At 42.9% G+C, this 13,995-nt stretch overlaps 1 protein-coding gene across 1 annotated transcript; it reads right to left on the bottom strand.

Annotated features, from left to right (window-relative positions):
• Positions 1-371: 371 nt before the first annotated feature.
• Positions 372-13,780, bottom strand: RAB35 (RAB35, member RAS oncogene family). The gene is made up of 6 exons (XM_010720506.2): positions 13,764-13,780; positions 10,158-10,234; positions 9,319-9,442; positions 2,249-2,373; positions 2,036-2,160; positions 372-1,497 (listed from the first exon to the last, which is right to left on the bottom strand). Exons 1-6 carry the CDS (start codon positions 13,778-13,780, stop codon positions 1,369-1,371), a joined length of 597 nt encoding a protein of 198 aa, XP_010718808.1. The 3' UTR covers positions 372-1,368.
• Between the last annotated feature and the right edge of the window lie 215 nt (positions 13,781-13,995).

The raw sequence follows: 13,995 nt of genomic DNA, 5'->3' as shown, positions 1-13,995 counted from the left end.
GAAAATCCTTAATTATTATTTAGACAATTATTCAGGTGCTGAGCACGTACATTCAGCCCAGAAATCTAATACTTCAGTTACACCATCTCTCCCCCTTTAACTATATCTATCCAGGGCAACAGACTGAGCCTCTGTTTTCCCAGAAAAGCCAACATGGGCAAGGAAAACATCGCTGGGCACAGCAAGACCGGTTTGTTTTCAAAGGTGATCCTCCAAGCAAGTTTTCCATTTTCTTACATTAAAGAGCAGTCCTCCTTTCTAATAGAAGAGTCCTGGGAATGATCCTGCAGCAGCTTTCATTTTCAGACATCAATCCAGAATGGCTAGATTTCTTTCCATGCCTTTTCTCACTGAAAAACACAGCTCTGCCACCAAAATTCACATTCACGTTCAGATCTCCCATTTGTTGATGGGACAATGAGGAGAAAGGGGTATTGTTGATTGGTTTTTTTTGGCAGAACGACATGATTTTTGTTCTCAAAAGAAATGGACCCTCATTTAGGACCATGGCAGAACCAGAAGTCAAAGGAGTTTAATTTCACCCTTAAAAAAAAAAAATTATCCAAATAAATCCCACTTCTGCAGGCTGGTTTTTTTGTTTTGTTTTTTTGATACAAATGGAAGGAGAGCATGGGTACAGCTGGGCTGCAGCACATGAAGATGAAACCCAAGGACCCAGCCAAAAACCCGGATCATGGCAAACTGAAATTCAAGGCCCCAGCAGCAGCACCAGCTGCCAGCCCAGGGGCTTGAGAAGTGAAACCCTAGGCTTCAGCAACAACACCTGCAATCCCGGTACCTAGAAAAAGAAAGCCAGAGCCCCAAGTAAAAGCCTGGAACTCTAAGTGAAGCCATAGGCCCCAGGGGCACCAGTTGCCAGCCTGGAGCCCAACAGAAGTGAAGCCGGAGGCCCCAGGAAGCAGTTGCTGCCAGCCTGAGGCCAACTTGAATTAAGAACTTGGTACTATTTCATTAAAAAGGTGAACTCTGCAGTCCATGATTGGTTGACATTAAGAAGGCATAAGCCAAAGCAACAACAGGGAGGCGAGGCTGGTTAACGCAATATACATTATATACAAACTCTTGGGTTAATTAGTCCACTTGGTAGGCAACGTCCTTTCTTGTCTACAAGGCGCACTGGAACGAGCAGGGGAGGAGAGAGGGGCAAGATTCCATCCGATACTTTCTTGGCACTGAAGTGGTAAGGTGCCAGCGCCTCTTGATAGAAAACATGGAGAAAAAAAATAATCTTTAAATAACGGCACAAAACTGAGAAAGTCCTCCCAAAGCCTGTCCCAGTGGAATTGCCCGAGTCTAGCTGGAAGGGCTGATCTGTCAGAGCAGAGTCTCTGCAGCAGGGGAAGGGCATTAGCAGCACCGCTTCTTCCTTTTACTGTTCTTCGTTAGCTTCACCACATCATTCTGTTGCTGCTGTTGCTGCTTTGCTAAGTTTTCTTTCTTTGCTCGCAGAACTAGCTCTGTAATGCAATTAAACATCTGCAAGAGAAACAAGCAAGATCAGACCACCTAGCAACTAAGGCTAGTCATTAGGGAGTTGCTTTAAAAAAAAAGTGTCTACTCTTAAATTTTTCAGTGCAGAGATCTTCCCCAGCCTACCAGAACACGCCAAGCTCACATCGGGTATCCTCCAGAGGTGCTTCCAAGCTACATCAGTAATGCTTCTATCCTCTTTCCCAAACCAATAAATAAAAACAGGTGAGTTTGTCAACTGAAGCCTAGAGTAAAGACTGAGCAGTTCTACCTTCTGTAAGTATCCTCCCCAGTGAGACATCTTTCTTGAGAACAAGCCTAGTATGCTAGTGCTGTAAAGCTAGTAAAAACACAGGGAGGTCTTCATTTCCTCAACCTCTTCCAAATGCAGTCAGATGTCTCTTGTCATACTATCTACTCACAGGCAATTTGGGTGAAGCATTTTATCTTTCTTCCTCAACAGAAATAATGTAATTCTTTCTTTTTCCCAAGCCAGCATCTCCAAGTAGTTATTTTCCATACTCTGCTCTGCATATTATATTACCTCTTCCACATTAATATTTTCTTTGGCGCTGGTCTCAAACAATTGGATCTCCATCTGCCCAGCAAATTTATAGGCATCTTCTGTTTCTACTACTTTTCTCTCTGGGTCATCATTCTTATTCCCCACTAAAAAAAGAAAGGAAAAAGTCAGCATAGTACTTTGGCAGGTCAGCCCACTAACTAAGATGCTTTAAATCTGTGATGAATCACTTACCTAGTATCCGGCAGACATCATCACAATTTTGATTAATTTCATGCAACCACCGTTTTACATTCACAAAAGATTCTGCACTGGTTACATCATAGACAACAATGACTCCATGTGTTCCTCTGTAATACCTAAAGAGCAGAAAAAGACAACAAATGTCAATTCAAGTTAGGTATCACCTTCTCAGCTCTCGCACTTAGCTGTGCCAAGATTCATAACAAATCCCCAATCAAGGCAATCAAATGACCCCATTTCATACAATCATCGAGGTTGGAAAAGACTTCTAAGATCATCCAGTCCCACCATCCACCTATCACCAACATTTAGCCAGCAAAGAGTGCACCTGTCCAAGCCACAGACTCCAGAAGAATACTGTGGGAGGCAGTGTCGAAGGCGTTGCTGAGGTCTAGGTAGACTACATCAGCCTTCCCCTCATCCAGCAGGTGGGTCACTTGATCACAGAAGGACATCAGGTTGGACCTGCCTTTCACAAACCAGTGCTGGCTAGGCCTGACCCCCGGGTCGTCCAGCATACGCCATGTGTGTGATCTCCTTCAAGATGATCTGCTCCATAACTTTTCCTGGCACCGAGGTCAGGCTGACATGCTTGTAGTTCCCCAGATCCTCCTTACGACCCTTCCTGTAGATGGGAGTCACACTGGCAAGCAATTTCCTTACTAATGGGAGTCATTTAATCCTTCTGTAACAGCTTTGCCACAAGCTATTCCTCTAGATCTAGAATTCTCTGCTCATTTAGTCCATGCTAACAGATTTCAAAGCCCGAGGTCTGTTGCTGACTCCCTTGTTCATGCTGCCAAAACCCTCAAAGATGACAGTGTCTTCTGGCAACGTGAGCAAAAGGCAGCAGTGCTCCCAGCACGACCTCAGTACCGGCTGTGTGGTGAACCTTAGCGCTCCATCGGTCACATCAACTCCCTGCAGTAATTTTGTTATTGATGAAAGATTACCTCCAGATTAAAATCTCCAAATATACTCAACCCCCAGTCACAGTTCTCTTGAGCTCACAAAAATTTCTGTCCTGTTGAACAACTGTGCTCCAATCGCACCTTCCTACTCAACAGATCTACTCCATATGCACATTCAGCGCGTTCTGCTACCTCCAGCCATTAAAAATAAGCTTTGCTTTGGTTTATTCCTATTAGTCCTGGGCAATCAGCACCTTTAAGAAATAAGTAATGAGACAAAAATTTTAAAAAAGTTCAATAATAATTCAAGTTCCAGTGTTATCACCTTCAGGAAGCTGCTGAAGGCAGGCAGTATGCACACAACAAGCTATGAAAGCAAGTTGAACCTCCTCCGTTTCCAGCCACATTCCCAGGACTACCAGGTATTTTCTTTACTGCAAGTTTGGCAGCTCTGATCAAAAAAAAAGTAATTAAAACAGCTGACAGCAAGGCCTTCACCACTATCCAGTTTTCATATTTCAAGTAGCTTTATTTCTTCCTCATTCACCCTCTTTTTTATGATCAATATTAAGATCTTTAATTAAACAAACGCGTACCAAGCCTGAGGAATTTCCTTTAAATTGTGAGAGTGTTTCTAGAGCTACACCACAAACACTTACTGCAGCAGCCTCCTTTCTGCTGCATTTTAGATGTGATCGCCCTGGCTCTGATAATTTCTTACAACTCCTTTTTGAAATTCAAAACTGTATAATCTAATCCAAATGTGCTAACTTTTAGAAGAACTCAGTGTTGTCTCACTTCTGCTGCTGATACATTTGAATAAGCCATTGCCTCTTCCTCACCTTTGCTTTCTGTTAAAGAATGGATGGTGAGGCCACTCCATCCACCTTTGTGAAACATCAACAAAGACATGCCAAAGATAGGCACACATCACATACAGAGTGCATCTCATCCCCTAACTCCAGTTCTTTTCATCTCCTAATGTCTCTGCAGTGTTAGTCATGGCACATCAACACCTCTCTGTGATGAGATGCATACTCTACAGGAGTAGAACCCATTCCTCTTGCTCACCTGGCTGCTTTCAGAAGGCACTCCTCCCATGCTGTGCTTTACCAGGCATCTATGAGTGCACATCCACGTTCCTTGGCAAGAACTCAGGTGAGAATTATTTACAGCCAGTAAGAAAGAGGCCCTGCACTATCTCATATTCTAATCCATTCTCAATCAGTTCCTTTAACGCCTGAGAACTCGTTACAGCACTGCACTTGTGCTTTACTTAGTTACAAACTTATACCCCTTAGAGAAAAAAGCATTCTACAGCTTGAGTCCACACATGGAAAACCTCCTGACAGTACTGTTGTATGTGACAGTATCAGAAAGGGAAAGACTTGATCCTATCAAAACTCTAGATTTCAATATGTATAAACTTCAAATTCGCCCTTATCCCTTCACAGACTTTTAATTCAGCACCTCTGAGGCCAGCCTACCACTTCCTCTCTAACACTGAGCATCATGTTCACAAAGACAACACTCAGCCTTTACAGAAAAGCAATGGTTCAGTTACACCTACGCAGAGCTGCTTCATTCTGTGGGGCACACCACAAAACCATGCCTTGTATCCCCGTCACCCAGACCAGAGACTCAATGGAGGCAGCATCCAGCAGCTCCTACCTTGCCTACGCACCCAAGTTTTCTTCTAAGCAAAAGCATATGGTGCTGGGGAGTAGGATAACATGCACCTTGCACATATAGGTTCCCCTCCTGATACGCTGTCAGCACACAGTCATTTGCTTCTAGAGATGAGAGCTGTGGGCAGGGCCACGAAGCACAGACCACAGTGACATTCAAAGCTCTGCAGGAGCTGGGATCTCCTGCTACAAAGCTCTAATATTGCCAGCCACCTCATCAGAAATGTCTTCCTTTGTGCAAGACAGCACCCCCTGACTCCTGCTGAGTTCCTATCAGCATACATTGCTTCTATTTTTGGAAGAGAGATTTGCCTGGCACATCCTTCTAGAAAGGTTGCCAACCCCTCATTTACACTAAAATGTCATTTTCTCCATTGGCTGACATTACCTTTTAGCAGCTCAAGAGATAAGACTATGACTACCTTTTATTCTCTAACTCCTAAGCCTTAAAAATACACAGGTTGGTGTTTTTTTTAAAGAAAAGCTAGCCATGCTATTTTCTCTCATTTGTTAGATACATCCTTGTGTCCCAGATAACATTTTAAGCTTAACGAGTACAGCAAAGATGCTCCAAACTCAAGAGCAGGACAGCACTAAAAAAGACAAGATCTGGTTTATCCTATTCCATACTTCAAATTTCAGTATGGTGCAGTGCAGAATTGCTTTTATAAGAAGTTGTAGGCTTTGGTGAGTAGAGAACAGATGGGGCTTCCAGCATTCAAGGATAAGTACGTGTAGGTTTTGTGTTTTTGGCAACCAAGAGGCAGTTTAGGCTTTGGCACTAGAGAAAGAATGCCTTAGCATCTTCCCATCTTCCCATCCACATCTCATGGCAGACAGATACTGTAAGAAGGAGAGCAGAAGAGAAATGAAGTTCTCAATTTCAGTGTTCAGCTGAAGGACTAAAGAAGTGATGGTAGCTTCCACAGACCTTGTAAGAGTCAGTATCTGCTGGTCTCAGTGACAAACATGTTAACAAAATACAGCAAATAAAAAGTTATAGAAGAGTTCTTTGTTTTTAGAGTGCCCAAGAATTTATTCCATTTTCTTGAAAGACTTAAGCTATTTCCACATGTCTATGCAGTTGGATGCTTGGTAGTACGCAGCTATCTTCCATGCAACTGGAAAACCTACCTAGATAGAGAGGCTTTAACTATAGCTTTGGTGTGGGAAATGATTAAGGATGATAGCACTGAAGTTGAAATAAGCACCAAAGTACCCAAGCAGCTTGCTTTACCTACAGGATGATAAAAAACTGCCTTGAAAACAATACCTACTAATACAGCTGCCTTAAATCAGAACACTTTTAGAACTGGTTAATCAAACTGGTAACATCCTTCAGCACCTGCACTCCCCTCTCATGTCCTCAAAGACCACCTTTCTAAATAAAGGGAGCATTCTCTATCTCAAGATACCTCTTAAATTTCCTCCAGTAAACACTTCCAAAGATTAACATCTGGAGATCTGGTAACTAGTTTTGTGAAGGGAAATCAATCAGTAAAAAACTACAGCTGATCAACTTGAAAGAGAAGTCGCTGGTTTAAATCAAGCATTTTTGTTTGTTATTCCACTTGTTTATTGTGGACATTTCCTTGTTTTTCATTCCTCCAGTACTCTAACTGATTCCAGAGAGTTCTAATTATCTATTTTCATGTTCACCTTCTTTTGGGGGAGTGTCCTGGAAGCACATCTATTATCAGAGGCCTGTTTGACTGTCTTTTGGTCACCATATCTGCTTTACAGATCAGTTCTATCATCTCAGAAAGCTTATCACTATCATGAACATGCCTTATAAATGCATGGAAGAAAGTTCATCTGCTAACATCTAATAACTATCACACAAAACTTAAATCCTAAAACCAGAATCCTGAATCAGAATAAGAGCAGTCCAACTGCAAATAAAGTACAGAAACCAGCTGTTCATACATCTTAAGTACTTCTGCTAATACAACACAGTCGTGGCATGCACATCTCTGGTGAATTTAAATCAAATTTACAGTTTGGATGAAGTTCCACACCAACCAAATCCATACAACTTGTCCTCCCCCCCCACCATGTAGCAGCTATTCCAGTTCTTTCACATTTAATAAGCAGTAAAAAACAGTGGCTGTCTTTTATAATTTTCAGTCTGAAATTCTGATTTAAGTTTGACTTTCCTCCGTTTCTGCAAATGCTCTCAATCTATTTCTGTATTATTTCTATCCCTTAGCATTTTTACTTTGTTCTTCTGTTTCTGCATCTGTAGTCAAGTACAACTGAAACAAATGTAAGAATGTTTCCCAATTTTTTACTATTAATTTCCTACTGTCTCAGTGACTTTGCAATCCCAGATCTAAACTGCAGCACTTCCAACTTATCACTATTATTACCAAGTGGACTCTAAGTGTCCAAGTGGATTCTGTCTTGCTTGCCTCCTGGCTCAACACCAATTTCTAACAGCAAAGGCACTTCCAGGGTACAGTAACACTGAAGGAACACATTTTATATCCTTAACCTCAATCTGAATAGTCGTTGTAACAAAGACTTTACATCACTCTGTTGACAGCAGGCCTGCACTCCACCCATGATGCGGTCAGCCAAGCCCTTTCATAAATACTAACCCCATAACTCTATTTGCTTGGGGCTCAGTTTGGCCTCGGCAAATCAGTTACTGCATTACTTTGCCAATAAACAGAGAGAGAAAAAACCCTTTCCAAAATCAGAATCTTGTGACATATTGTTTTCACAGGTGATACATTTAGGTCAAGAGTGCCTCTGGAAATGCTACAGTCACAGCAGCCCACCCAGCTGCAAGAGAAGCCCTCACGACAATGTAATCAGCATCGTCAGTGTTTTCCTCAAGAGCACAAACGCACTTGGACAGAAGAACTTCCCTGCTTACAGCTGCACAAAGTTCAAATCTTCCTTCCCCGCCACACAAGATTCTGTAGCTGCTTTACCAGCAGTAGGGCAGAAGGCTGCAGCCTTCACTTCCCCGAGAGCACGACTTGTGCTTGTTCTGGTAAAAAGCAACGCAAAATAAAGGAAGAACTGAGTTCAAACAGGTCATGGCACAACTGCCTCCAATCCCTTCAGCTTGTGCATTTTCTACTGCAATTGAAAAAAAAAAAATAAAAAATCCATAAAATAGTCTGCAAAGACTGACCTGCAACTATTCCTGTTCACAAAAGGAAGCCTCTTTTCCTGGTATTCCCCATTCAGTGCCGGATACCACGGCTTTTTAAACTAGCTGGCATCAGCCCCTCAGCCCCATGAACCAACACTCATTAACACAGCTCTGAATTGTGTCAGGGAATCTGAAAACAGGAAGGCCCTCTGCTGACTCAGCACTAATTGGGGCACGGCCTGCCCTGCGTGCACAGCTGATAGGAGCTGCAGCAGTGCTTTGCTGCCCTCCCCTCACTGCTTCCTGCCCCAAGCTGCTGCAGCACTGAAACGAGAAGTGATGTCACACACAGGAACCCTACAAAAGGTAACAGAGTTTTTTCTAGCTAAACGTTTAGGAAACAATGGAAGTAATCCAGTAGTATCTGTACAGAAGTGCAGAGAAGGGGGGGGGGAGGGGCACACATGCCCAATTTTGCCATTTCTAGCTGTTCAGGCATCAGATGCAAGCAATCCCACTGTTTTTATGCCTGAATAATTTAATCAAACACCAACTGAAAATGATCCTCCTCTCGAAATGCAGCCAAAAATAAGAAGTCAGACATGAAAGACGAAGTGAAATACCTGAGTCTTTCAAGAATATATATATATATATATATATTTAATACTCAAAGGAAACAAAAGTTCCACTTTCAAGTACATTTCTTCCTACTCCCCTCAGCCAGGCACTACAAATCCAAACGTTTACTGCAATCCATTCACAAATGCATTTTATTCTTAGTTCCCACCGCTGCAGCTCTGGGTGTGGTTTGTCCAGGAACAGGAAAAGCTGTGCACATGCTGTTCGAAAGGACAATGAGTATGAAACTGAACCCAAATCAAGGAAAAGGTTAACTTCGTGTGGGTGTCTGCTTCCACAGAACTCTACATAAAGATAGCCTCTAAAATGCATTTGTTCTAACAGAGAGAGACCCCATTCTTAGTCCTCAAAGCTACTCAGTTATACAACACAGAGAATTTGTACCCACACTCTGTAGCACGTTCAACCAGGGGATGATCTTCCTGGGCAGGCTTTCAAGATAAATTTTCTAGCATATGCAAAGCAGTGAAATAATTCTGCTTTGAGAACTAGAAGCAGAGGAGTAAGACAAAGCCATCATGGAAATACCAAGAATGTTGAAGAAATCTGAAATCTCAGTTTCATTACCCAGAGTGACACCACCCCATCTGCCCTAAACCAGCTGAGAGAAGTCCCACTACACAGGCAGCAAAGCCATCATTAGCTGATCGACTGCAACATTAAAACATCCCAACTACAAGCTCTGCACACCAAGCTGCAAGTCACAATTCCACTCACGTTGATGTGATAGTTCGGAAGCGCTCCTGTCCAGCTGTGTCCCAGATCTGTAGCTTCACTTTCTCTCCATTGATCTCAACTGTCCGGATTTTAAAATCCACTCCAATTGTGGTAATGTAGCTGCCTGAAAGAATAAGTGAGAACGTAAGTCTCGTTTATTTTGTATATCTCAAAACATGCTTCTGACTCCTATTTGGCAGCAGCTCTCAGACTGGGCAGGAGGACAACTCTTTCCCCATCTGCTCATCGTTTAAAATGCCCTCTCAGGTTCTGCTGATTTGTGTATTTTTATCCATAGATTCTTTTTCTAGCCATAAAACCACATCTTCCATGCCATCCTAAAAAATTTTAAGTGTTGAACAATTATTCTTCTATTGGCGGTCAAGAGTATGCACCCAAATATCTTAAGTAACCATGCAGGTATTCTTTGTGTAAAAATTCTGAGACAAAGCTTTTCCTCAAATGCTAATTGCTTATTTTAATACAGTCTGTTCTAAGAGTTTCCTCCCAATAAATTAGTTATGTCACAAATGCGAGTGACTGAGCTACAATAGTCAATCAGCCTAAATCCCAAAGGGCCAATGGGAAGTCTGCACAGAGCACTGATTAAGCTAAAACACCCAAGCTATTTCTGGAACCATAGCAGTATTTAAATACTGTGGTACTTTCAGTGATAAGAGAAGATCAAACAGGAAATAGGCCTGTAGCAAAAGAAGCAGAGCTAGAAACAATGCATCCCCAGTACAAGCATGCAAAGGCAGCACAACAGCTCCTTGCCAGCCAGGAGGACCGGAGCAAACCTGGACCATTTCACTTACCCAAGCCAACACAATACTCACCTGAGAACGTGTTATCTGCAAAACGCAACAGCAAGCTGCTCTTGCCCACACCTATGAGAAATAAAGACAACAAGAACCTTCAGTGCAGTCATCTTGGATGTTAGGTAACATATCAGTATTTTAACCACTCTCTACATTTCCTTTTTTAAGTCGAATCTTTTCTAGCAGATACGTTAGCATCATCCCCCTTGAGCAGTCACCTCAGAACTGCTCTTGAGGATTTGATCAGCTGTCCAGTAGCACACTGCAGTTACTCCAAGATGCGTGGCAGCACAGGGTTGCTATGGGTTTTGTGTCCCCTCATTTCTCCAGACCTCAGCAAGCTCAAAACAGTATTTTTAGAATGAGTTGCAGACCACAGTTCGAAGAGGTCTCAAGAGACCAAAAGCAATTTTATGATCCATTGGTTTACATTTGCTCAGGAAAGGTCCAAAAATGAGGACATCCTGCTAATTAACAAGAGCCAGAACACTACTCTAAACTCCTCTGTTGAATTCCACTTGGACATCAGGCTTATATCGCTCCCTACCTCCCATTCATCTGTGCTGTGCTGAACAGCAGTGGAATTTGGACTACTTAGATAATCAGACCAGGGTTTGGTACTATAAAGCTTATGTTATCATGGCCACAGTTTAACTGAACCCTGAGCCAAACAGAGGAGCTGTTTGCTTTGGAGCATCCAAAAAAGGCTTGTTCTACATTTCCCAGGAAGGACTCACACCTTTCTGAAGTTGTACCTTTAGCCAAAATGCTCCACGAAACATTTTCCAACGTGCTTTGAGCATCATCCGTGCTTCCCTTAAACAACTGTTTGCACCCTGATTACACCCTGCTGCATGGAAACATTTCTCACTGTTCTAGAAACAAGAATCACAAGAAATTCGTTCCTGCACATCCAGCCAAGGGAATCTGGGGATCAGAATGCCTCAAAAGTTATTAACTCTGCATAACAACTCTTCTGTTGCTGTCCCTTCCGCCTCCCTCCTCCTCTTTCCCCCCCAGAAAAAACCTGCTACAGCATGAGGAGGAAATTCAAGCTCACCAGGGTGATTATCTATCGAATCTTTTCAGGTAGAAGTTATTTAAGTTAATTATTTTCATGATCAATAACTTTAAAGTTCTTCCTAACATTAATGTTCTAAAGGTAGATGTAAAGGCTATATAGAACTCCTACATATATATATAAATATATACACACATATAGAAGTTGAGGGTGGTGAGACACTGGAACAGGTTGCTCAGAGAAGCTGTGGCCCTGGAAGCATTCAAGGCCAGGCTGGATGGGGCTGTGAGCAACCTGGTCAGTGGGAGGTGTCCCTGCCTACAGCAGGGGTTGGAACTGGATGATCTTAAAGGTCCCTTCCAACCCAAACCATTCTATGCTTCTATGAATATTTCTTCTCTGTTCACATTTGAAGAAAGCTATCAGCAAAAAAAAAAAAATCCATGAAAAATAAAATCAGCATTATATCAGTAAACCAGATCTCATCTGCAAAAAGTTTAAGTCATCATAAATTCAGAGAAGTTACAATTTACTGTTAAGGGAAAAAAAAAAAAGCAATTAAAAAACCCACAAAATCATGGAATCATAGTGCGTATATATTGAAGATACATCTCAGAGCTCAAAAAAAGGCAGCAGAGCAGCTCCCAAACTTTAACAATGCGCTGGTTATTTAGGAAGAGCTAAGCCCATGCAAAGTGCCAGTCAGCTTAAAAAAAAGAAAGAAGAAAATAAAAGTCTTCAGCAAGCACCCTGCTTTCTGATCAAACCGCCTTCGCCTCCAGCTTAATAAAAAGAAAAGAGATGCTGGAACCCACAGATGTGTCAGACCAAACCACTTTGTTAAGAGGCCGGCCAGCCCCAAGCTATGCTGCAGAGCTGCATGCGCTGCACATGACCACGGCTCCATCAGCCCATGCACTGCAGCGTAGACAGCCTCATCCACAGCTCTCAGCTGGCTGCCAGAGAAGAGAACCTCCTGAGCTCAGCGAGTTCCTTATGCTCCAGATGACAACGATCTCACTGAACACACACTGCCTCTGACCCGCACGCTGCAAGTGCTGAGAAACCACACTCTTCTTCATACTCTGCTTCCTACACAGAGTTATTTGAAGATTTGAACAGAGAAGGATAACAGGGCTCCTGGCTTGCTGGAGACAGTAAAATGAAACAAAACAAGAACGGCCTACTGACGTGGCAAAATCAAAATTAAAAGCAAATTCCTGTGCCCTATCGGTTTCTAAAACCCTTGTCTTACTAAGCAGTTATGAAGTAACACATGCAAAGCACAGATCATCTGTGTTATTTTTAAACATTTGGAACAACTGAGATTAACAGCAGCTTCTCCAGATGACCTGTTCTAAAAACACACAAACCTACTACCCTTGACAAATTTGCTTACAGAGGAAAGTGGATGAAACATTATCATTCATCCAGTATCAGTCCACTTCTTATTGCAAGGCCTTTCTGAACACCAACAAACAAGACAAACAGACTAACGTGTGGAAGTAGGGACAAAGCCTTACTGTTGTGGTAAGCAAAAATAAAAAAAAAAAGGAAAAAAGAAAAAAGGAAAAATCAATATCTAAACTACACAGTGAGATTTAATTACAGCAACAGAGAACCTCACGCAGCCAGACAATTCTCACACTTTTTTCCTCTCTGGATGCAGTGCAGGGACTTTGCTCAGTACAGCTCAGCTAAGACATTGCATTTAATTGTTCAAGACAAGGAGAAGCCTTCCTCAGAGTTTTCACCATCCTGTTTATCTTGCCTGAACAGTTTGGAACTCATCAGCAAGCAGCAGCATTACTGCTTTACTCAGAATGCTGCATTTGGTTTTAATAATCCACAATCTTCCAGAAGTGCCTAGGGCTTTAAGCTGTTCTGAAGCTCTCAGCCTTTCACAGAATCACAGAATGGCCAGGGTTGGAAGGGACCTCAAGGATCATGAAGCTCCAACCCCCTGCCACATGCAGGGCCACCAACCTCCCCATTTCATACCAGACCAGGCTGCCCAGAGCCCCATCCAATCTGGCCTTGAACACATCCAGGGATGGGGCATCCACAAGCTCTCTGGGCAGCTGTTCCAGCACCTCACCATTCTCATAGTAAAGAATTTCCCCCTGACATCCAACTTAAATCTTCCCTCCCTCAACTTAAAACCATTTCCTTTGTCCTAGGCCTTTCTTCCTATTCCTGTCTTAAAAACAGCCTTTTCCTTGGAGACACAGTTTAGCATAAAATAAAATATTTTTAAATACAGCAAAAGCTTCTGGAGGTGACAGCTGCCAAGAGCGAGCAACGCTGCATGCTGGGACCTGCTGCCTTATGGACCACACCTCTATTAAAAGAAGAGGGTGGATGCCATCTCCTTCAGTTTATGGAAATGTAACTGTGAGCTGCTTGAGAGTTACCAGCACTGAATGGGACCGAGGATGGGATCTCCCAGCCCCATGTCCCCAGCACAAAGCACTGGGCACAACCTGAGCTCACCACAAGCCCTCCAGAAGTTTCTGAAAGTGCAGTAGAAGCATTCAATGGTTTATTTCCAAAACGTGCAACGTCTCCTTCTCTGCAGCTCTCCCAGCTATCTGTGCACGTACCAGGGCTTCCTGCTCATCGAGGATTTAAAGAAGTATAGAACTCCAGAACCGAGATTCCAGGCAGTCCCATGGGACGGTTTGGTTAATAACCAAGAGTCAATAATGAAGAGAAAGCAGCGATCGCTGCAATGGAAGCAGCACTGCCGGGGCCGGGCCTTTAGCTTAGGAGGGAACCCGACACAGACCCGGCAGACACAGCCCACCCCGCGCCCCACACACCGACGCTGACACG

This window comes from Meleagris gallopavo, chromosome 17, assembly GCF_000146605.3.
Source record: "Meleagris gallopavo isolate NT-WF06-2002-E0010 breed Aviagen turkey brand Nicholas breeding stock chromosome 17, Turkey_5.1, whole genome shotgun sequence".
Classification (NCBI taxonomy): domain Eukaryota; kingdom Metazoa; phylum Chordata; class Aves; order Galliformes; family Phasianidae; genus Meleagris; species Meleagris gallopavo.
The sequence above is the reverse complement of the archived record's forward strand: the minus strand, read 5'-3'. Positions and strand labels throughout refer to the sequence as shown.

Coding starts and splice junctions, on each gene's coding strand:
- RAB35 (XM_010720506.2), bottom strand. Junction 9,443..10,157: donor TGCAGATAACACGTTCTCAG/GTGAGTATTGTG, acceptor TTATTCTTTCAG/GCAGCTACATTACCACAATT. Junction 2,161..2,248: donor TGATGTCTGCCGGATACTAG/GTAAGTGATTCA, acceptor TTCTTTTTTTAG/TGGGGAATAAGAATGATGAC.